Source organism: Larimichthys crocea, chromosome XV, assembly GCF_000972845.2.
Source record: "Larimichthys crocea isolate SSNF chromosome XV, L_crocea_2.0, whole genome shotgun sequence".
Taxonomy (NCBI): domain Eukaryota; kingdom Metazoa; phylum Chordata; class Actinopteri; family Sciaenidae; genus Larimichthys; species Larimichthys crocea.
The window spans coordinates 11,654,938-11,679,673 of record NC_040025.1 but is presented as its reverse complement, the minus strand read 5'-3'; the positions used below and the strand labels follow the sequence as shown (position 1 = coordinate 11,679,673).

Sequence of the window (24,736 nt, the reverse complement as noted above, 5' to 3'; positions counted from 1 at the left end):
GTTTACTGAAGTAAAATATTTGAATATGTCCACATGTCATCACTGCTTAAGAGTACAGTATACCGCCTCATGACACGCAAAGACAGTCTGTATGAAATATCAAAGTGTGCGATAAAACAGTGTTACATGTGATTTATGTAGAATTAGAAGAGTAAAAATGATAAACTGCAGTATTTATAGTCATGCTCACAGTAATCAAGGTCACCTCCCACACGTTTATGAGATTATAGTGAATTTGGTTCACAGTATTCACGGTGCTGTAGCTGAGAGATCTATGTAGTCAAAGTAAAAAGCAGGTCCCTTCATTTCTGACCTTTGATCACAGTCTTGTTGACTTAGTGAGTGTTTCCTGATCATAGAAAGATGGGATGCAGCTGGCAATATACAAATTTTATTCAAACATACTTTCAAATTTGAACAATATTCAGTAGGATTTAACAATTTTTTAAATCTGAAAACTCCCAATGAATACAGTAGAAAAGAGTATATATATTTATATGAATATCACAGATTTAAAAAAATATCTGCATAGCCAGAAAGAAGACCCACAAGAACCCCCCCACTGGAAACGTCCTTGGCCATGAACATGTTCATGCACTTCTTCCACATTTTATTTTTTATTTTTTGCCCATGAGCTTTCAGTGAGACCGGTCGGAGGAAAGAAGGGAGAGAAAGGGCTGATGCCAGATGACCTGACTACACCCAGGCAGGTCAATGCATTCATTGTCCACATAGTAGACGCTACACAGATCACATCACCTTGTGCATGGAGCACTTTATGCTTTTTAAACCCGAGCCGGGGAGAGGCCGTACAGATGCTCAGGTGTGAGTGTGCACATGAGAACAGAATGAGAACAACATTTGAAATTAACCTGCTCATTTACCAGCCTCTGAAAGCAGCACCAAAAATGATTTCTGAAAGATTATATCACGATGTAAACATTTGTGGTTTTTGATTGTACCGTGGGAAGGAGCTGGTAGATGATCAGTATCTGGCAAGACGGGAATCAAGAGGGATGCAGAGCACCCGCTCTGTTAGTCATATCACAGAAATGTACACCCAAGATAAGTTCCACAGAGATACATGCACGAAGAGAAAACATTGGATGATGATAAACTGTATATTTATATCATTACTGTCAGGTGTTATTTAACCCATAACATAAACATTAAAGTTTGAATGAAAGCAAAATAAACAACTGGGTTATTTTAAAGTGGAATAAATTATAAAGATGATATATACACAAAAAAAACACACATTAAGGATATTTACAATTAAGTTTGAAGATGCCAATTTATTTACTATACAGAAATGGTTATTTCTGCTCTGCCCCCTACAGGCTGGAGGAAGGCATAACCCACCGAGAGAACAGAAATGTAATATATCTCCAGTGTACCATCGTGCTCAAAGATGCACCAGTTAGTGAAACGCTGAGGCAGAAATCTTCATGTTAATTAACGAAGAAGCCAGAACTGAAAAGGAGACATGAAAGAAGATTCACCTGAATTTAATTTGAACGCTCGAGAAACAAAATCAGCACCTTTAAAAAAAAAAAAAGAACAAAACAAAAAAAACCGCTGGTGAGCCGGTCGGTGCTGTACACAGGAGCAGGATCTGGAAACAGTGGATCATCAGCAGGAGAAAAACATCCGCTTACACAACTCAGACTTCGTCATATGAAAAGTTCAGAGTAGTAAAATACACTTTGACACAGTAGAAGAGAGTACAAAAGATTTTTTTTTCATTTCATTGGCACAAAAATCCTTGCAGCAGATTTATTTTTTATTTTTTTTAAGTCTTCTCCATCCTGAGATGACCGTTAGTGATCAGTAGCCGTTTTCTGTTTGTAAGAAAAGTCACAATTTAGAAAATAGAGAAACACGCTCGGCCTCTTCTCTTCTTTGTGTTGAGCTGTATGTTGGTCACAGCGAGAAAACTATTCGTCCGATCAGGGGAGGCGAGTGAGACTACACACTCCTGTCGAGGGGGAATCAAGGGTGTTAGTCTTTTGGGAAGCATGGTGATGAAATAAAAATAAAAAATACTCCAGTTGATCCAGGTCTAATAACAAAATAAAAACATTTAAGACCAATAATATCCTGGCAGATTATTGTACGTCCAAAAATAGTTGCTTCTCAAGTGGCAAAAATGGAAGACAGACTCTGAGCATGTGTGTATCCCAAAGAAAATATAGTATATAAAAAAAATAGACAGGGGTCTTTCAGCAGGACAATACTTGTATCCAACATTCATTCTCTGGACTCCCACGTGCAGTCTCTAATGCCACATGTCTGGTGTCACTTGCAGTGTCGAAGCTGGCAAACAAGATCAGTCAGGTGAGTGAACACGGGGGGAATGTACTGTACGCATCAGGGTGACTTACAAACACGAGGACGGTTTGAGAAAACCTGCTCGGCTTTGTATCGGGTGTTGTTTTGAATGACGAACAAAATAAAGTTACAGCGTGATGAGCTCAGAATAATGAACCGGTAGAAAGCAGGATCTGAAATGTTGCTGATTGGTTTTGACGTCGCACTGACACTCCTCAGCGTCAGAGAGTTACTGATTGTACCCAGAATGCAGCTCCCCGTTATACTGTACATACACACCCTCACACACACTGAAGTAGATACACATGCTCAGTTTTTGTACATGCATGACGCATGCACATTTTCCCCCCACGTTCACCCCAGTTTACAGGTTCTCTCCGGGCTGGTACTGAGGCTCCGTGGAGGTGAAGTAATCCTCCAGGAAGCCCTGCAGGTACTCAAAGGTCGGCCTCTCCTCGGGCTCTTTCCTCCAGCAGGTCAGCATCAGGTCGTGCAGGGATTCGGGGCACTCCGCAGGGCACGGCATCCTGTAGCCACGCTCCACCTGGTCTAACACTTCCCGGTTTACCATACCTGAGAGAGAGCAAAGACCTGAGGTTAGTCACACTATAAATCTTTATACTGCTGAGCACGGTGTCAGAAAACGATCCTTGCCTGGATAGGGCACGCGGCCTTTAGTGGCCAATTCGGTCAGCAGGACTCCAAATGACCAGACATCAGATTTAATGGTGAAGCGGCCGTACAGAGCAGCCTCAGGGGCCGTCCACTTGATGGGAAACTTGGCTCCTGCAGGAGGACAAGGTTCAACACGTCAGCACGGGCTAAAACAAAAAGCACCTGAGCTGCATGAATCACGCAGTTTCCTGGAATCTAACAGCTTATAATAATCACAGGTGATTCCCAACTGAGAAGTCATCAGATGATTAAAGAGGAAGAAATGAAGTCATATATGTTTAAACTCTGGTAGTGCCCTCCTGTCGTCCTCACCTTGCCTGGCAGTATATTCATTGTCCTCAATGAGGCGAGCCAGACCAAAATCAGCCACTTTGCAAACCAGGTTATCTCCCACCAGGATGTTAGCAGCTCTGAGGTCTCTGTGCACGTAGTTCATCCTCTCCACGTAAGCCATCCCTGAAGCAATCTGAGGACGAGACGAAGCTTTGTGATTGGTCCACGCCGAAGGTAAAACAGCCGAGGTAACATTTTGAAAATGGTTTAAAGAGATGCGGCTGCACTGACCTGTGAGGCCATGTCTACCAGCTGGGGGAGGCGGAGCATTTTACCCATGTCACCTTTCAGGAAATCCAGTAAGCTACCTGCAAGCAGGGACAAAACAGATTACAGCCTCCGTCCATTAGGTTCATTTACTTCAATGCCATTTTGTTCGCTGGCCATGCTGACCTTGTCCCATGTACTCTGTGACGATGTAGATGGGTTCCTCGGACACCACGGCGTACAGCTGAACCAGCTTTTCGTGTCTCAGTTTCTTCATGACCTGAGCTTCCTGGAGGAAGGCCTCAGGGGACATGGTGCCGGGCTTTAGAGTCTTTATTGCCACCCGCGTCGTACCGTTCCACGTTCCTGATCAGTCATATCAAGCATTGATTGTTACAACTCGATCAGCTTCCAGCAAAGAGACAAAATAACAGACAGGACAAGGCCTGGGACATGTGACGCGTACCCTTCTGTGGTTGCCAGGGGGTACAAGGAAACATATACAACCACATATAACACCTGAACGCCACATGTTGCAAAAGAGTGTGTGAGACCTTTTAAGACGCGAAACAGTCAGCTAAGAGCGACAGATAAATACAGAGCTAAAGAGATTTCAGCTGAAAGTAAAAGATAAATTAATGAAACAGGTTAAAGGATAAACGACTGAAATATCTAAAGTTAATGGATGAATGGCAGAGAGAGTTTCTGCCACGTGGTGACGGTCGATGTGCAAATAAAATCAGCCTGAAGACCGGCAGTTACTAATAGCTAAATAATATTCAGTTATTATATTTTAATTTGGAACATGACAGGGGTAATTTATAAATCAAATCCCACATCACACAAGACAACTAACCAGCTGTGTGCCTGCTGAGGTAAAATGTCATTGATGCTAATTCTCTTTCATTATTCTGCACAGTGGAACAAAACACAGTATTTCCCCACCGAGCTCATGAGCTGCAGCAATTACAAAAAGCATTAAAGAAGAAATTAAATGTATTAAAGACTTCTTTATGCACTTTGAGTTTCACACAGTTAGTTCATATTTTAGCCAGCTTTACCCATCCAGACTTCTCCGAAGCAGCCCTGTCCGAGCTTGAGGTCGAGACGGAGGGACTCTCTCGGGATCTCCCAGGCGTCCTTGGCTAAGCCCTGAGTCTGAGGCTTCAGCACAGGACAGATGTCCGTTAGACTGTGACACAGTCCGTCAGCATGCTCTGAGGGACAGAAAAGACGACGTGCTCGTCGTAAAAAAAGATTTCCTAACAGAATAATCTGTGCAAGACAATACGATAAAACAGAAGCACTCACTGCGGTAATGATTGACAAGCTGCTGCAGGTTGCTGAACTGCGTGCGCGACGTGATGTAGAAGCCTCCGCTGTCCAGCTTCCTGATCTTGTAGTGCTTCACGTTCAGCCCTTTGGTGTTGTCGTAGTCCAATACAGACAGGCAGTAGGCACCTGGGACAAATAAGAACAACACAAATATCTGAATCTTCGAGTCTGGGTGAAAATATTTTGTTTTTAATTCATCTGAAAATCAGAAAGGGTATCAGAGCCAATGAAATTATGCTGCATGGATATAAAAAAAGTAGATTTTTTGGTGCCATGTGCTCATAAATCCACCAGATGGCAGCGTCAGCCCAGTAAGAAATTGTCTGCAGCCCAAGGCGACGCCTCCCCCCTCTGTGAAGGTCTGAACTGGGTGATATGGCCAATGCTTGTACAGTCCTCAGCTCCACACTGACCTAATTCTTGTTGGACTCACCCACCCAGTACCTCTCCACCCACCTCGTCCCCCTTTCTCATCCAAATCCAGTGATAGAAAACACAACGCGAGTCGTATGATGCACACACATGCACACAGAACCAGCTGTACCCGTAGGGACGGTGTTGTGAGTCCCACAGGCGTCACCATCCAACCTTTTCCCCCCCATCTGCCCGATTCGTCTCTCGTCTGTACCCCAACACTGCTGCCACACACTGTGCAGTGAACAGCAGGGTATCACGGATTACTGCTACAGAGAATTTGCCTTCTTCTTCTCCTTCTTCTTGTTCTTGGTGCATTTCAGTGAGACGTGTCATAGGATTCAGACCGGGCTCTGAACATTTTACAAGTTCATATTAAAAAAAAAAGAACAAGAAGAACCCGAAAACTCTGGCAGTCAATGGTATACAAATAAAGACGCGGCAAGTACGTCCTCACAAATCTCCAGGACAAAATGTTCTCTGGGAAGGATTGTTGATCAGCACCGTGGACTTATAATTAGGTCTACTCTCAATTTAACAAACTCACTTTGCATAATCTCCCTCCATCCTTCACTGACGCTTCAAGAGCACCCCACGGCTGTTCTCAGAGGACGCCAGAAGTCATAGCACTCCTTGTGCCTTTCGCATAGTTCTACTGTTTTAATAGGGCTCGGTTAACGATGAGTTTGCTTCTTTGTATGAGGCTCCACACACACACACACACACTTTACCTTTGGTGGTCTCGCTCTCTCGCACCAGGAAAGTCCCTCTTCTGTTCTCTAAACTTAGCAGCAGCCTCTCGGAGTCCCGGCGGGTGATTTTACCAAAGTACCACCTGGTGAGGTCGAGAGAGAGAGAAAGAAAAAACAAAAAAACATGGGAGACGAGGGAGCAGGTTGGTGAGGGGAAGAAGATGCGAGTGGGTGGAAGAGAAAGAAACGACGAAGCAAGGGTGAGTTTGAAAAAGTCTGTTTGCATTCCAGATGCAGTGCGTACGAGTGCCAACAGCTGCTTACCTGGACTCTAGAGTCAGTCTGAGGTGACTGGAGGCGGGGGGCAGGAGGCAAAAGTGAGAAATGGATTTGTTATAGAAGGTTAGTTTGTGCGGCTTGATTGTATAAGCGAGCATGTTAGTACGTAAAGATCAGCAGGAGGCAGAAAACAATCATCATTTAAAGAAACGCAGAAACATTTGGGGGAATTATTTGCTTTCTTGATGACGCGTGAGAAGTTTGACACCACACTCGTGTCCATGATGGTAAATATGAAAAGATTCATGTGCGGGACTATTCTTCCAGGATACTTTGTTGTCATTGTGGGGTCGCCAGGCAACCAGCTGAGACTAAGAAAGTCTCTTTTAAACTAAGTTTATAGGGTCAGATATGCAGACTTGTCACCTTTGGACCTTTGGACAGAGGCCTGGCTAGCAGTTTCCCTCCATTTCCAGTCTCTATGCTAAGCTAAGCTTAATGAAGATACCCATGATATCCAGAGAGCGGCATCAGTCTTCTCGTCGAACGCTTCGACGCTCAACAAGAGAGCAAATAAACATCAGACTATTCCCCCCTAAGAAAATTCTTAAGGATCCAACATCTGAGCGTTAATTCTTTCATGCGCTCGATAAAAAAGGCAGACACACGAGACAGAGCGAGAATAAATATGTATGAAAAAATAAAAAAAGGTTTACTCTTCTGCCTGGATGGAGTCGGATGGAGCCACATAATTGCTGGGGATGTAACCGCTCTCTCCAGTGGTCAGGGAGCGCGCCAGCCACCAGTCCCCCTCTCTGCACAGATGAAACGATAACACACACACACACACACACACACACACACACACACACACACACACACACGCACACACACGCACACACACACGCACAGCTTCACCCAGGGCTCATAACACATCTGAATAAAACACAGTCTTTGTGACTTTAAGGGCTGGTGTTCATCAAGTATCTCATGAACATGAATAAATTGATGCTTTGGAGTTTTCTGTATCCTCTCATAACAGTAATTGGAGAAGCTTGATAAATACAAGCCCAGATATATATGTACTGTTAAACAAGTTATAAACAAACATGCATTCACGTGGGTGTGACAGCAGGGGAGGGACGGTGCTCGTACGCTATGTTTTTATCAGGGAGTGAGCTTTGCAGCACTAGATTCACTGAGAGAAAGTCAAAACATGACAGTCTGTTAACGCTCGTTTCCTCCAGTTGACCTGAATTGGTTTTAGTGCTGCAAGGCTTTGCACCAACTTCCCCTGACTGCTATTCTGAGGGCTCGTGGGGTATACGGGCAGAGTTACGTGGTTATGTGCCTTTTCTAGTGAAGTGACATTACGGTGCAAACTATATATGCTTCAAAGGTGACGCACGCACAGGCAGACAGACAAATACGATTCCAGAGAAGCGTCACAAACCTGCAGTTCACCTTCCTCCTGTAAAACAAAATGTGACGTGGTGGTTTGTGATGGAGGAAAAAAAAGAGAGAGAGAGAGAGAGATGAAAGGGAAATGGTGGAAAAGAAGAAGAAAGGGGGTTAAAGAAATACAGAGAGCATGTTACGAGCAGTGGAAGAACAGCAGAGGACACACAACGCGGCCGATATACATCGCCGCGCATCTAAAATATTTAAACCATTGCATAACTCGTTTATGTGGGAGGCGCAATAATTCAAAAAAAGAGGGAGAAACATGCAATATTGGCAGAACGAGGTCGACGTTATTTAACCGACACCTAATTTGACTGCGATAACCTCTAATCTTGGTGGTTAATGGATTCTCGGGTGTACTTGACCCAATAATGATCCAGGTCTTTGGCTTAAGGGGCCAGATGCAACAATAATCCACTATTGTCCTCAGCTCCGGCCTTCTAGGTCAGCAAATGTAGCACTGGCGGGGGGGGGCAGCACTACAGTATATGGTTCACTGCACCTCTATTGATTCATAGAGCAACCCCCTGTTTTAAAAAACAAGCATGACACTGAAACAGGTTAGATTTGTACAGAGTAACTAGGTCTCACACTGCAGTCTGTTAGATATAAAAATAGCCTGGACCGGGCAGTGAGATGTGATCAGTCTTTTGTGAATGAAGCAAAAAATGTGTCACAAAAAAAAAAGAAGCTCTACTGAGGGGAAGCCCGTTCCTATGGTTACACAGAGAGAGACGAGTGACATGCGTTTCAGGGTGCAGAGCAGCCAACAAGACAACTGAGCGATAACTCAGGGAGGCAATCCGCAGACTTGTCGACGTGCAGTTACTCTCTCTATCTGTTCTCGGGTTTACTTGTCTGCATGAGAGGTCGTAATAAGAAAAAGGCCATGTTTGTGTTTTTCTTACGTGTTGTTGACTATCTGGAGGCGTTCGCTCTTCCTGAAAGACAGATCTGAGGCCGTTCTGGACTCGTAGTCGTACAACGCCACGAAGGTCGTCACGCCTCCTGTCGGGAGAGAACGTCTGGTCAGACAAACTGCACGTTCAAGGCCGCTAAAGAAGGTTCAGAGCTGACGTTCTCACCTGCCAGTGTGATTCTGTTAGGAGAGGTGACACTGTTATTGTCCACGCCTCCAAACAGGGCCAGCTCTGGAGTATTGGCCATAGATGGATTACCGCCGAGACCTCCATCCATAGTGGGGCTACGATTTGGTGTTAAGGACGGTTGATTGGGGTTGAGGTGGTGGCCACCAGCCCCTCCCCCAGAGCTGAGGTTGCTATCGTGGCCGTGGGTTATCCGTCCTACATCCTTGGGCTTACTCTTGGATCCCCCCATGGCCTGTGGTGCATTCAAGGACAGAAATAAAAAGACAGTGAGACAGCAGATAAAAAATAAAAAAAAGAAACTTCATTGAAATCACATTTCAAGGCACTGTAAAGGATAAACTTACTGAATAATTTAGCCTCTAATAGACTTATGTCATCTTAAAATACATTCTCTGGAAAAATTCCTCCGACTTCTTTAAAAAGGACCAGATGCGGAAACCAGAGACGGGAAAGAGACCCACTGATCTAAACCCCCCGAGACACAGTGTCATGTAGAACCACATGAACCAAAAACTTCCCCACGGACGGTGCAGCAGCAGCAGCAGCAGCTGCTACGACTACTCGCTTTCAACACAGGCATGAGATCCACTTCATCCCACTGCCACCAGCAAAGCACATTCACAGACATGTCGCACATGCCACATGCGTGTCGGACACAGATGCTCGCATAGAAGACGCGGAACATTGTTTTGTGGTGCCATAGTTCTTCATCGGGCTTTATTCAAACTGATGAGGAGTCAGTTTATGTATTTAATAAACTCCCCAAAGGGAGGCACTAAAAAGAGCTAGACTCTTCCAAAGTATTGGACATTTTTGACTGTGCTACATGAAAACAGACTGGTCACAATGTTACTGGTGCTGGTGATGATGGACTGATGGACTGAAGAGAACGATGCGCGTAGCCAATCAAATCATCAGGATTTGTTGTTTTATATCCTTGTAAATGTAATATTCTTTTGGTTCCACACTGTTGTATGAACAATAAAGTGAAACCGGCATATATAGATTAAACAAATGATCAATTAAAGCAGCATTCATTGTTTTTTTTTGTCAATATGAAGACAGTGGAACAAGATGTAAACACATTAACACTTAATAAAGCACAGACAGTATAAAACATGGACGTAGTCTCCGTGATCAGAGGTTTCTAAAGAGCTGCTGGGATTGTGGAGTGGAGCTGAGGCTGAATAAACCCGAGCTTTGGAAATTAGGAAATTAGCTGCAGAGACCAAAAGTTTTTTTGTACCAGGCTGTTTATTTCTGTCTGTAAAGTTGGACATGTTTAACACGGGGGGCTTCTGGAGACTGTAGCCAACCTCATGGGGCGTTCGAGGAACTGCAATTTTTTGGCACTTCCGTGTTGGCTTCATCTCACAGCCCATTTTGCCCATGCTACAACATCATCATTCATTTGGAGACGTGTCTCTGGCCGGCTGACAAACGGAGGTCTGGCTTTCTGCTGCTTAAATGCTTCACTATGTCCAACCTGCACATTGATGCTGAAGGAGGCGGCAAACATCGGGCAGCTGGCTGACTGCTGTCGGAAACAAGAGAGTGAACCGAAACAGTAACAAAAACAAACGACTGAAAGATGCTAAAATGGTAAAAAGGACATCAGCGAGTAATCAGATTACAGTGTTCATCAGCAGGAGATACTCAGTGCAGGTTTACTCTGCATCTCTTCATTTCTAAAGCTTCCCCGCTCGCTCAGGCTCATGAAGTCGCCCCGATATCAGCTTAGTGCAGGAAAATCATTACACTAAGCCAAGGATAATTTAGAGACTCAAGCCCGTGCTATCAGATATAGCCATGGGGCAGGGGGGGTCTGCTAAGAAATGCCAATTTAGACACTAAAACACTGACGTGGGGCGGCTCAGACGCCCCTCTGATAAGCAGAGGCAGGGCAGGGTGCGTATGGGTAGTGTCAGCCTCCTCCTGACATCCCCTGCCTGGTGCTATTTAGGAGACATTGTGCATCTGTTGGATCTAACATCAGACTTTCATTCACAAGCAACAAAAGACGAGCTACACAGGCACACAGGCCTGCAGTCATGCTCACAGTGACATATGGTGGAAAATGCGTGAGGAGCACAGTTTGATGCTCCCTCACTTATTTAGCTACAAGATGACGGTCTGCTTGGAGAGAGGAAACATCTTAAAACAAGAGTTTACCGGTTTGTTTGGATGATTCATGTGAGCTCATGCAGGCGGAGGAATGACGTAGCTCAGGGATAAACATTGAAACAGACAGAAAGAAGAAGGAGAAGAACAGAGGAGTGAACACAAAATTCAGTTTTGGTTGGCACCATGAATGGGCGAGGACGTGAAGAGAGGTCAACAGGGCCGGACAGACAATATCTACCCCCCGGGGGGCTCGTCTGCATGAAGGGGGTCGCATCCCAGCGGGTGTAACAGTGTGTGCAGGTTAACTCAGGTGGCTCAGGGAGCTGCTCTTTGTTTGATTTGTGTTTTTTTTTTCCCTCCGCCGTGCAGACTGGTGTCATGGTTAATAAGGCCGTTAGAGGCAGAGCACAGCGGTGATGATGCCACCTCGCTCAGCTCCAGTCGAGATGTCGCCTCATTCAGACGCTGCTTAAATAAAACATTACACGGACAGACCATTCTCCTGCGACAGCAGCCGTTGCATTTACAGCCACTCACAAATATCAGGGTTGGTTAGATTTTAGTTCCTTTGGCCAATGGTGTCGTAATACCCTGACCCAGACTGCAAACCCAGACAAATACACTGAAAAACTCGAACATGAAACAGAGCATTAACAGAGTCTCGGGCCTTTTTCTTCACACCAGAAACACAAAGCCCTTTTTCTGTCGGCTCACAGCAGGCGACACAAACAAGACACAGAAGTAGCCTGTGGCTTGTGGGCTGCCGGTTCCCAGTGTGTTTCAGCCGTTACAGACGGTACCAAATATGCAAATGAAGGAAGTCGGGAAGCCACAACGTGACGTCACGTTTTTTTTTTGTTGTTGTTGCAGGGAATCGTGTCTATGTCTCATCAGCTCATGATAACTGAGCCTGATTCTGGCCTCGTACAGGGCTGAGGTACTGTAACAAGCACCCACTGTCTCGAGGAGGCAGAGCAGCATGAAAAATCCCTCCGGCGAGGCGGGGGGTGTGGCTGGGGCTGGTGGGGGATTTGCTTAATTATGCATAAGATCTGACAATGAATTCCAAATCCTCCGAGTCTCCTGGGCTTTTGGTAAATAGGAATAGTCTTTTAATACTGCTGCCAGGGTTGCTCTGGCGCTGCGGGAGGCTGCATTGTCCTGTTTTGCTTTCTTTCTTCACTTCATATGGAATTAAAACAATAACAGTCTCTGAACGGCATCCTGTCGATGGATTAAACGAAAGGATGTCGTGTCATTCATGCTTTGTCTTTGTCGGGGCAGGATCGTGACACTGGTCCATTTCCCTGAACAACACAGACTTTGTAATGAAGTCTGCGAGTTCTGGTTCATTTAAAAAAAGGAAAGAAAGAAATTCTTTTCATCTTTTTTATTTTTTTGGAAGGATCAAACAGTCATGAGCATCAGAATTGAAGAAGCTCACTTCAGATCTTCTGTGTGCAGGCTTAATGAGAGAAAGCAGCAAACTCAAAAGTCAAACTGAGGCAGAGACTGAAACTATGAAGCTATGTGAAGCGGCAGGTTAGGACTTGCAGCGCTGCGATGACAGCTACAGTAGACCCCTCATTTCCACCTCACTCTGCTCGCTGCTGTCGGCCTGCGGTCGAACACGTGGATCGGGCATGTTCTGACAGCCGACGCTCGCTGCAGCGCCAGATTCTTTAAAGCTTTCGGGGACAGGTCAGAGGTCACAATTAAGCTTCTGCTCCAGCGCTGTAATCGCAACAATGAAACTGTTGTATCGGCGTCACATTGTAGGAATAAACCAGCGTTGCTGCGTAGTGACGGTTTCTTTTCATTTAGCTTTGTTCACCTGTGACTGTGGATCACCGAGGGCAATGTTGGGCAGAGCATGCAGCCATGAGGGGAAAAGGCAAAAATGATTCTTCTGCTTTAAAAACAACAAGTTATTATCAGTGTCTGTATCTTCACTTTTATGCATGAAGCCAATCAGATTCTTCGTCTTCACTGTGTCAGACTTTCAGATTTTGAATGTTGAACTATTATTTTATACTCCTAGACTAAAGCCAACTTCTGTTGGAAGATGTTGATCTATTTTTACCAAGTCAGAGTCACAAATTCGTTGCTATCAATGACAAAATTCCAGGAAATGTTTGTGTCACTTCTTTTTTTTAGAACAGAAGACAGTCAGAATCGCCTTTTTGGCGAGTCACGGCAAGAATTTATGACTGTGATTGCCTAATCTGTGACACAGTGACCATCTTGGGGAAAGAAAAAATATTGTGTATAGTCTGAGCCCACAAGCGACCGTTAGAGATGACTGCGAATCTAATTTAAGCTTTTAAAATGAAGTTTGTGTCAAAGTTTTAGAGATGATTCAAGTTCTAGATGAACATTTTCAGCAATCTGACTCCACCATGTCCGTGACTGTAAAACTGCTTTATAGTCCATGTCACATCTTCCTCTTTTGTCTGTCGGTGACTAAAATGAATCAAAGCACGCGGACACTGAATGTATGTTAACCTGCCTCTTCAATGTTTATTTATTTTAGTCTATTTTTAAATGGCATCTGCTCATAGACAGATACAGATACAGGTCCCTGACCTGTAAACGAACACGCTATGGCACCATGTCCCTTCTGTCACGGCATCTCTCAACAATACAGCCCGGTAATCTGCAGAGAGCATGCATTTATGTATGTATGTGACTGTGGCAACACATTTATTTGTAAGGACAATAAGTTATATATCTATCCATCATCCATCCATCCATCCATCCATCCATCCATCCATCAATGTATGATGTCTTTAGATTTTGACACACTTTGCAGATCTCTGAGTTTTATCCTTTCTCGGCAAACATCATGTTTACTGAACATGGTGCTTTTTTTTTATTAATACATTTGAAATGCTTTATTTTTATCACAACGTGGCTGTTTGACTCCTGACTTCAAGACTTCAAAGAATAGTGATCAGGAGACAAACAGTGACGACAGCGATCACATCCCAGGCCTAACCCTGACCACTTCAAACGCAGAAGTAAATTCTGACCCAAAGCTGAACGATGTGATCCTGAACGTGGCCTCTGTTACAGGACGTGTGTCCCTCACGGTTAAAGAGGACAACATTAACATTGTGTCCTCTTTAAGCGAGCTGAGAGAACAACAGGTGCCAGACTGCGGGGAGATATCATCCTGTTTTTATTGCATTTGCATTAGCAGACTTCAAACGTGTGTGTGTGTGTGTGCTCTGAGGGAATGAACTCAAGGGAGGATGGACGAACAGGATGTCCTCAGTCTGTATCACAGACGTGCAAACAAAGTCACACTCGACCGATTACAACCTCATCCCGAAGCCGCTTTCCGTTTGAGAATAAAGACTGACTGCATGTTGGAGAAAACAGCTCGTAGACCTCGGCCTTTTGTCTCGTTGGACTGATGTAGTTCAGTGGACAGGAAGTCTGTGTGAGCAGAGTGCCTGCTGGATGTATTCCTTCATCTCAATGCTCTTTATGTAATTACTACGAGAGGCGAGGGGTGAGGGGGGGGGCTTTGAGCTTTGGCTCTCCTGCGTCGTAACATAATCCAGCAGCCCTGCTTGTTCTGTCCAGATTATCAACATCTATTCCCTAATCTTATCCGTCCCAACGCTGTGATGACATTCCATCTGGGAGCCTGCAAACAACACGGGCGTAGCAATGACGAGACAGGACAGACCGGTCAAACCACCACCACTACTACTACTACTACTGCTGCAGCTCCTCCAAGCATTTATCCTGTCTCAACAAATCCATCTGCTGTGTGAACACAGCACAGAGGAGAGAAGCCAGAAGCGTTCACCAGATAGTCACACTAGTTTGAAGTAACTTAATTCTCATCATGTGCCACAACAGGTGGGCCGGTTCCTGGTTTTTAAAGCGAATAAGGGCGTGCAGCCGAGCATCGTCCTGTTTCTCTTCTCTTTCAGCAAACATGAATAGAGGAAATGGCTGCTGGGTCGTGTGTTTGCACACCAGTGCAAAACCCCCGCGCGGGTCTGAACGACCAACGAGCCGCTCTTCCCATTTACTCAACCATTAGGTTGATCATTACAAAGAGCTGAGGTGAGGTGACACGGCAGTTCACCTGTTTTTGTGTCTGCAGGTTCACACTGAGTCAAACTGCATGAACCAGAAAGCTCCTCCGTGTTTCGAAGGCCTGAAGGTAAACACACGCCCCCGGTGGCAGGACTTTGCTGAGTCCTGGATAAAGAGTGTGTACCGACCGATCCACACACACACACACACACACACACACACACACACACACACACAGTCCCCCCCTCCCTCCTTTGCTCCTGTCACGGACAGACACAGGGATGGGGAGGTGGTGAAGTCAATATTTACCACTCCACACACACACACACACATACATACTCACTCACGCACACACACAACCCAGCCGTTGCCATGGAGGCGATTCCAAGCATTCCACAAACCAACAAACTGCACAGATGTAGGATAGTCACACACACACACACACACACACACACACACACACACACACACACACACACACACACACACACACACACACACACACACACACACACACACACTTTCTGGGCCAAAACACTCGGAGAGAACGCTTGCATGCCTCTCTGATGAAGAAAAAGGCAAAGATTAGCAGAGAGCTCCGTCTCTCTAAATTATGTGGGACGTCTGTCACTTCCTGAAAGAGTTTGGGAGAAAACAAGAGGGAGGAGAGGGAGAGAGGGAGGAGAGGGAGGAGAGGGAGGAGAGGGAGGGAGGAGAGGGAGGAGAGGGAGAGAACAGACAGAGGGAGAAAGGTGAGATCTCCTGAAGAGATTCTTTACGTTGTGGTGTTTTCGGTCATGCCATAAAAACACAGTGTTTACACGTTTTCTCAGCCTCTCAGGAGCCTGCAGTGCTTTCGCTTTTCTAATAGGATCAGAGGCTGTGAGCTCTTATCCCTTCCACACTGTGTGTGTGTGTGTGTGTGTGTGTGTGTGTGTGTGTGTGCAGTGCTCACCACTGGTATGTTCACATCACCTTCTGTTTGCCGAATGCCACAGCTAAACGTGACCTTAAATTAAAAAAAACATCATGACATCTCCGGGCAGCTGGACGCGCTTACAGAGAAACAAACACTGCTGGCACCGACTGCAGCTTTTCTGTTATCCCTTGTTCCTAATCTGAGTATGACATACATCAAATTATTTTAGGGTTGAGGATCAGTAAGAAAATATAAATAAATATCTGGGCCTTTTTTTTTTTTGATGATGAGGTGACGTCTTGGCTTCTGCAAACGGAAGCAGCAACGAAGGGAAGGGAGAGACCCGATGAATCGTTTCTGTTTAAAAAGGAACTGATGAGAATTTTGGAGAATTTAGTCAGTTGCTTCCTCGTCACAAGGGTTAGATGAGAAAACCGACACCGCTTTCATGTCTGCATGGCAGCAGCTCAGCATAAAGCCTGGCTCGGCTTTGTCTGAAGTGTAAAAACAAGAATTTATGCTTTTACTCGGGGACTATTTCTCGGCCCGGGAGCAGTGACTTTGACAAATTGTTGCTCTCACACTTTGTGTAGATTAACATTAAACAAAAATATTGAATAAATAATTGTTAATTACACAAAAAAGGTGTTTGTTTCTCACATTTGGACAGAGCCAGGCTAGCTGTTTCCCCCTGTTTCCAGTCTTTATGCTAAGCTAAGGTAACAGGCTCATATTGAAGATATGACCTTCATGTTTTCATTTAACCCCCGACAAGAGAGCGAAGAGAAGTGCTGATCCGTTTCTTTAGAAGAGCAAAAGAGAGAGCCTCAGTTTTTAATTCATCTCCAGTAATCTCCTCCTTCTTCAGCTGATCTGGAGCCAGCTCCACCCGCCCTGCATCCCTTACATTATGTCGAAGCCCACGCAGTTGAACGCAAAACACTTGAACCCGACACTTCCCAGTTCCACATGCATCACACGCTGTGATTAAAAATGGAGAAGAAGAGGCCACATCACGGTGACACGCATCTAAAAACATGTGATGCACTGATTTGTTTCTCTGAAAATCCCTGTCACATGACACATCATACAGTAAGAGAGCGCGGGTGTACCTGTGGTTGTCTGTCTCACTTTGGAGATTTTTTTCAAACGTTCCCTTCATAGCGAGCGCTCACATACTTATTTATACAAAAAGTATTCACCTGACTTAACAGAGCTAACCTCCCTAAGACTGGGTGTGACGGGCGTTTGGTTAGACGAGACAGACAGAAGACATTACTGTAATTTCCTCCGCTTAGCTCATCGGGCTTGTTGCAAAACAGCAGATAAATTCCAGCACATTAACCGATAGTTAACCAACATTTTACAGCTTTGCGTCGATGAGGGAACGAGCAGATGAAGCTCACGGTGGAACACATGCTCTGTTTTATGGCCCTAAAGTCGCTCAGCTGTTCTCTTGTCACTGAATGCAGACATACATCCAGCAGCAGCAGCAGCAGCAGACATCTCTCCTGCTGGAAATCTATGAGATCTGAGGCATCTGAGGCATGCACAGTACCATGACTGCCATGAATGGACCTGCAGGGTGTTCACTGTATTGTATTAACAGTGGGAGAGGTCACACATTGTTCCTCTGTGGCGTGTTAAACAGACTGCATTGGTTGAAATCTGCTCTCACAGCTTCTAGACAAACATCCAGGTTCTTCTGGCCGACGACATCCTCCTCTCCTCCTGCATGCGAACTGAGACGGATGAGCATGTGGTCATGTGTTCAAACAAGAAGCAAGAGAAGAGAGAGAGAAGGAGCGAGATGGAGGGAGGAGGAGAAAAAGATAATCCTCAAGGGCTTTGGCTTCCTTTATACCCCCCGCTCCCAAGTCTTACTCCCTCACACTCGGTGTACACCGCCCTCCCCGTCATCGTTTCTCCAATCCTTTCAGGAGATTTCCAGAGGGGAATGGTGGAAATAAAGGATTTCAGTTCCTCTGATGTGTCAACCACATGTCACGTGAGGAGGAAAAACATCCCTTTTTTTCTGCTGCTCCTCAAATATTAGCCGACTCAAAGAGGTGGGGGAACATTCCATAAGGACAGACGCTACACGGCAAAGACGCTGGAGACGCATCAGCATCAGAAACGCACCTCAGATCTCATCATACGGGCTTCAGAGCAGCTATACGTCGCCTCAAGTGAACTCGAGCTCTGTGATAGCAAAGTCACATCCTCTCATCACATTTCAAAAGGGGGGCAGCATTTGATCTGAAGTCCACAGAGACTCCCAAGTGCTTCATGCTTCAGTAACTACGGGCATTCACCATTTAACTGAACTCATCTGTACAGCAAGGCGGAGAGAGAATGCCCCGCAGCCCAGAAATCTAAGGCCCAAACCCCACAAGGGAATATGTATGTATATGTATGTACGACACATAGATGTTCAGCTAATCAAATAAAACAGCACATATAGAAACAGTAAACATGTTCGAATATGCGAAAGCGAGCCAGGTGTGCGTGCCTGTGTCTGCGTGTGCATTGTGGCATTCCCAGGTTTGTTGCAGCACAGCGACCGAGCTCCAGTCATGGCTGAGGAATGCAGAGCAGGAGGAACAGGCGAGTTTCAACTCCTCTCCTGTTCGCACAGCCCAAAGCAGGAATGCACGAGGGGAGCAGGTAGAGACACACCGTCCACACCGGGGGCGGGGGGGGGGCGTCTGCCCATGCCACCCACCCCTTTAAAACACATCACATTCCCCCCTTCAGCGTCTGTCAGCAGGAAAGGAAAAAGCAACATGGAGCAGCCAACGTTGTGAGTGCAAGAATGTGAGTCAAGGTCGTGACACGCGCCGCGGAGCAGATTGTGCTTATTGTCAACACGAAATTAAATTCACGGCGAGGACGGCGGATCATCAGCTGAGTTCTGTGTCTCCAAGAACATCTGTTATTATCATTTTAAATATATATATATATTCTTAAACAATCGCAGAGGTTGTCTAAGCTGACAAAAACAGAATATTCAAGAGTGGACAAATCCCACAAAACTCTGTGTTTATGTGCAGATGCAGAAGTATAAATAAAGCGTGCTGTATCGACATTTCTATCACTGCTTTGGCTGCATTCAAACCGAAAACAAGACACAAAGAATCCCAGCACTGATGCCCTCTGCTTCCTTAAAGATAGACAAATAAGAGCAGAAACACCCACCGGGGTTTGCCGGTTAAAATGTGCCCGTGTCACGCTTCATCATCGAAACATAACTCGCTCCCAGCCATGACATTTCCATAACAGATTGGAGGGCGAGACCCCTCAACACGGGAGTGATTTCCTCCATCTCTTTAAAAAAAAAAAAACCACCCCTTTGTTCGGAAGGCCCTGATTTCAATATTCAAATCGAAACTCAGTGGGGCGGTGACGCGCTGACTGCGAGGCAATCAGTACAGAGAGCCGGTGGTGTGATTAGAGCTTTATGTAAGATACAAAAGGGTTTTGTAACATCGCATCGGGTCAGAGAGGGGTGACACCAGAGGTTAGAGCTGACGGGGAAGCACGTCCTGAACTTCCTACAACCTCTGTCAGTGGTTTGATGCAGGTTTACTGGCCGGGAATGAGCCATAAAGTCATGTTTGAAAGAGCTGAGATGACAGATTATGATGATTTTCATTTGACTTTACACGCCAAGAACAAGAACAGTTGCACTTTATTTAACAGCTTTGAACGAAAGTAGGTGGAAAGTAACATTCAGGAAAAACATATTTTACAAAGATCAACGAGCAGAATGTTTGGCTGGAAACAGACGCCGAGCTGTAAAACTAAATACGAAAGTGAGAAATCACAGCGCTTGGCAAAGTAATGACTGAGTCACTGGTATTGTTTAGCAACCTCCTACAGATATAATATACTCATCCTGTGACACGAGGTGATGAAAACATGACTTCACTGCACCGTTAGTATCGATGAAAGACCACGGATCTAAACTATTTACATAAATCAAGCATGTAAAGGCTGCAGATGTTTGTTCTGCTTTAATTCAACGCTTGTTTTGACCAACCAACAGTCAGAAAGCCAAAGATATGATTATATATTATAAGAAAAAGGAGCTGTAAATGATGAAAAGTTCCCAAACGCCTCACATGACTCTGTCACGAGAGGATCTGAAATCTCACTGTGAACTCACATCCCTTAACAGATGCTTTGATTAGGAAACTCCACGCAAATATGTTCCCGTTATCTGGTTCTATCAGATTCTAAAGAGGTAGAGCCTGACGAGGTCGGATCATCTCTCCACGATCTGCATGAACGTCAACGTACACCACAGTTATTCTCGAATGGATGGAGAGCCTGACGTTTTAAGAGGAGGGGGGCAGCGAGCAGCATCTCATCATCCTGACCGGGGGCTCGCACAGCTGCGCCCGCACACAAAGCCACACACAGAGGCATCTCTCTAAATGCCAAAGACGCTTTTCCTGTCGGGAGAAAATGTGCGCGGAGCGACGGGAATGAGGGTGTGAGAGCGATCGCTTTTCCACACAAGCAACAACAGTGGGTGGATTGAGAGGGAGATGCGTGGCCTGTGTCACCCTGGCCCGTTCCCAGAGCAGAGGGACAGGAAGTGGCCGGGGATCCTGGGAGGATACAAGCCCTCCTCTGTTTGTCTGTATCAAACCACTATCAGATACTTCATTCAAATGGCCAGCAGAGCACAAGCCTCTCTGACTCGGAGGGATATGTCACTTCTGCATCCTTATCATTCAGCCGCCTTTGACTGAGACTACAGGGCACACATCTACTTCTCTCCTGCGGTTACTGATTCGTGCAGTATCAGAATACAGCGTGGGGCTACAAAGTGGAATTAGTGTGGAAGTGAAACACAAACCTTTAGGTTGTAAAGAAAGAAGAAAAAAAAAAGAACAATGACTGACACAAAACTAGGACAAACAAGACAGATAAAGACCGACAGGACCAGAGAGAGATCTGAGATCCGAGAACAGGTGGCACCGGCATTCCCGTGCCCTTGAAAAGTAGCCGGGCACTAATTAGCCCTAAAATCTGGGCCAGAGCGACAGAGGTTTAGTATCTGCCACATAAAAAATTCAAAGGCCTTTGTCAGCGGGAAGCCATCACAAATCCCGTGCCCCCCCTTTCCATGTGTACGAACCCCCGTTCTCTCCGGAGTGTATGGCACATCTCGTTGGCAAACCGAAGAAGTGTTTTGTTTGTCGAGTACTCCAAAAAGCCAAAAGGGAATAGTGTGTTGTTTCAAGCTCACAGTTACGACTACTACCAGAGCCCACGACTCGTTTACAGTCGCCCTCTGTCCTGCAATATGAGGCCTCCCTGTTCCTCTGGCCAGTTAGGCCAGTTCCTCTTTATAGTATCACAAACAATCACAATATGTCCTCAGTGCTCGATGCCAGTTCATCTGTCCTAAAGGAAAGTGGGGCACTCACTGGATCAAATGATGAACTCAGCAGAGCTCCAAGCTCCAGCTGCTCAGTTCACAAATATTGCACATCACTATCGAAACGCTTAAGCTTGAGAAACCCTTTAAATGGTTCCTCTCCATCTTTCTGAAAAAGGTGCACAAAAGGCAATTTTGAAAAGTGGAAGTGATTTGTCTTAAAAAAACCCGCCGACCGATCCTCCAGGGCCGGGAACAAGCAGCTCATTGATGCCAGGGCCAGTGTATCACCCTGACAGACAGACCACTCCAGTATAAGCGAGGAACAAAAGAGGGGGGGGCACAAGTCCACAGCCACGTTGCCAATTAGCAGGAATTTCGGCTCTCGAGAGCCACTTTCCAACCAATCTCATTGGAGCTGACATAAACATCTACGGCTTTCACTGGGAGGCATTCATGGGATTCCAAGGAGCATTAGGTCCCCTCTGTGGAGGTCTGAAATCTGGCGGTTAGGAAGTACAAAGGGCCATCTCGTAGCACTTGTGCTGGGTGCAGAACTCTAATGATGATGGACGCCGGCAACATTTTATCTTGTGTATCAGTGTGTCAGTGTGTCCCTTTGTGAGCGCGTTCTATTGAGCAGGATAACGCGTAAACAAATCGTGCATGTCCCCGGGGCGTCTTACACAGAACTCCATCCCCAACGCAGCGTCACTTCGCACGTCATTGCAACAGAATTTAAGGGGAGGTGAATCCGTGAGATGGAATATAAATATTTTGCCCGCTTTGCTGCGAAAACATCCTAATTCCTTCAGGAAAACACACTGAGAACACAAAAACAAGCTGAATCTAAGGGGAGGGGATTAGTCAAACACAAGACTGATAATCTAATGTAATAGCAATTTTGTGTTTATTACAAAAAAAATAATGTATTGATGCCTCTCTGGTGAATATTTTAGGCAGATGCTGCAATAGCAGTCCGGCAGGTTCATGTGTGTGTTTGCGTGCGACGAGAGCTCAACTGTCGTGAAAAAGCAAATGTGTCACACTTTGACAAACTGCCTGGGAGCAAAATCTTAAGAGAGGTCTAGATGCAGAATGAGGGTTTGATCCTGATCCTGGATCAGCAAGTCTGGCACGAGGAGTCAGGACTGCCGGTGTGTGTACAGTGTATACAGGCTAATGAATGGTCACAATGTTAACACACAAACAATATGGAAGAATATAGCCCTGCATGTATGTATGTATATTCAAGGACGTGGGCTCACCTCGATGAATTACAGACCGTGCAATTACTCTGAGGTCTGTGCATACCTCGACTTTTTTCTATTATTAGTTAGCACCACATTAAAGTCAATATTTGGGCCTTTGAGTCATGTGGAGTGGGAGAGACTAATCCTAAGCATATGACAGGCGCCTTTAAAAAAGTGTGTGGGATCCCAGGAAGGGAAAATCTGTGGCGTCTTAGGAGTAAATGAACAAAAAAAGAAAATCTAAAGCAAAAACATATATCGGCTCTGATCTTCTCATAAAAACACAAAGTACAGCAGGTAGCCCATAAAATAAAAACTCACTGCAGAGCAACGAGAGGTGCCAGGTTTCAGTCTGATTCCACCCAGGGGAGGCATTTCTCTTCAGATTGAGGATTGAGGATATGCACACAGTGCAAAGTGTTTTTGTTTTTTAAAGAAAAGGTGCTGCAGAGCAGAGCAGCAGCTGCAGCTTTAACAAAAACCTCTGATGAGTCACTGTACAGTAACTCTCAGGCTGCTGGAGCTGCTGTTACAGTTGTAACCGGTGATTTGGGTGTTGGAAATGACAGTGATCATTATTAACCAAAGAGCAGGCAGGTCACACACATGTAGAGTTAGGATTTATGTCTGGAAACAATCTTTCTTTAATGAACCCCCCTCTCTGCTGTCATTACTCCACTCCTCACTCCTTCACTGAAATAACAAGTTTAGGAGACTCACCCCTGACGCGCAGGCTGCTGGAGATTTGGCGTCGTCGCTCTTCTGCCGATCAGACAGAATTCACATGAAAACCATGAATGAAGTGATCACATGAAGCGAAAGCTCACAGATCCCCCCACCCCCCAAAAAAATCAGGGTTTAAGGAGAAGAAGCAGTAAGAGGAGGAGCAGGAGGAGCAGGAGGAGCAGGAGCGGCGACGGTGGAGACAGTCGGTGCCAAAAACAAGCGACAGACAGGCGATGAGGGATCCCATTCAACTGGAGGGGCGGCCCGGTGAGGTCATGACGGGGGGATGAGTCATTCCAGGCTCCGGGACCAATGCTCAATCACATATGTATATATATATAAATAAAAAAAAGTGCTGCAACAAGCCGACAGTCAGCTGCTGTCTGTGCGCCGAACAACCCGATCAGATCAGACCAGGACCAAAACACGGACTGGCTGAGGTATAAAGAGGCAGGGGAGGGGAGGAGGGGGCTGGGGATTGTCGAGCTCTGATTGGTCGGCGTCTGACGCCAGCTTTTAGTTGAATGGTGTCTCGTGGAGGTCCCTCCTCACCTGGGCGCAGGTTCAAACGTGGACTGAGCCTCAGACCTGTCCCCAGACCTGTCCTCAGCCTTCATGGATTTATATAGTCCTATTTATATCCTTATATCCTATGTATATACCTCACACCAGTACACATATTTCTATTTTATTTTGTTATATTTTATTTATATCACTCCCGCTCAGAATGTTATTGTATTTAATTTCTTCAGCTATTTTTTTTTTAAATCTTCTATGTCAGGTGCTCTTAAAAACGGAATAAAACTAAATAAAACTGAAACTAAGCTGTGTTAAAAATACTTCAAAAGTCAAATAAGTATTACCAAAACAAAACAAAAAGTACCAAAGTAAATGAGCTCATTGTGTAGAATGGCCTGTTTCAGAATAATGTTTATTATATATAATATATAATAATTAGTGATGGATTCACGTGTAAGCAGGACTAACGTGTCAGTTTGAATATGTACTGCTGCTGCTTCATTCATAACGACACATCATGATTTATAAGTTGGTTTATTTTTTGTATTAATAATCAGAATCTGTGACTAAGTAAGTTTATTAAGACACAGTGTGCGGCTTAAATGAAATGCAACACAGAGGAGTTACAGCTCCTGAGCTAGAGAGCACTACAATATATAATAAACATATTTTATCGTTTATTTTTATTCACATTTATGTCACTGTGTGGTAAAATAAGAATCATACAGTGTGTGCCTTGTGCTTCTTCTCCCCTTTGGTGACACAATGCTGCCCCCTGCTGTCTGAATGATGCCCATAGCACACATGAATGAACTTGTTCTGCATATTATAAAACTCTCAGCAGTCATTGGAAAAGTGCTGCATCACAGACAGTGTCGTGTCAGGCCTGTTGCTCATACAGTACTGTA

The 24,736-nt window shown here is 45.2% G+C and overlaps 1 protein-coding gene across 4 annotated transcripts; it reads right to left on the bottom strand.

The window, feature by feature from the left end:
* Positions 1 to 369: 369 nt before the first annotated feature.
* On the bottom strand, positions 370 to 23,720 carry src (v-src avian sarcoma (Schmidt-Ruppin A-2) viral oncogene homolog). Of its 4 annotated transcripts, XM_019268801.2 has the most exons (14): positions 23,304 to 23,720; positions 8,816 to 9,071; positions 8,639 to 8,738; positions 7,720 to 7,737; positions 6,983 to 7,081; positions 6,312 to 6,338; positions 6,027 to 6,130; positions 4,858 to 5,007; positions 4,608 to 4,763; positions 3,733 to 3,912; positions 3,571 to 3,647; positions 3,319 to 3,472; positions 2,986 to 3,117; positions 370 to 2,904 (listed from the first exon to the last, which is right to left on the bottom strand). In XM_019268801.2, the coding sequence occupies exons 2-14, from the start codon at positions 9,066 to 9,068 to the stop codon at positions 2,696 to 2,698; spliced, it is 1,659 nt and encodes a 552-aa protein (XP_019124346.1). In that variant the 5' UTR covers positions 9,069 to 9,071; positions 23,304 to 23,720; the 3' UTR covers positions 370 to 2,695. The 4 variants fall into 4 exon arrangements, with proteins under 4 accessions (XP_019124346.1, XP_019124348.1, XP_019124347.1 ...); XM_019268803.2 differs by lacking the exon at positions 6,312 to 6,338; XM_019268802.2 differs by lacking the exon at positions 7,720 to 7,737.
* Between the last annotated feature and the right edge of the window lie 1,016 nt (positions 23,721 to 24,736).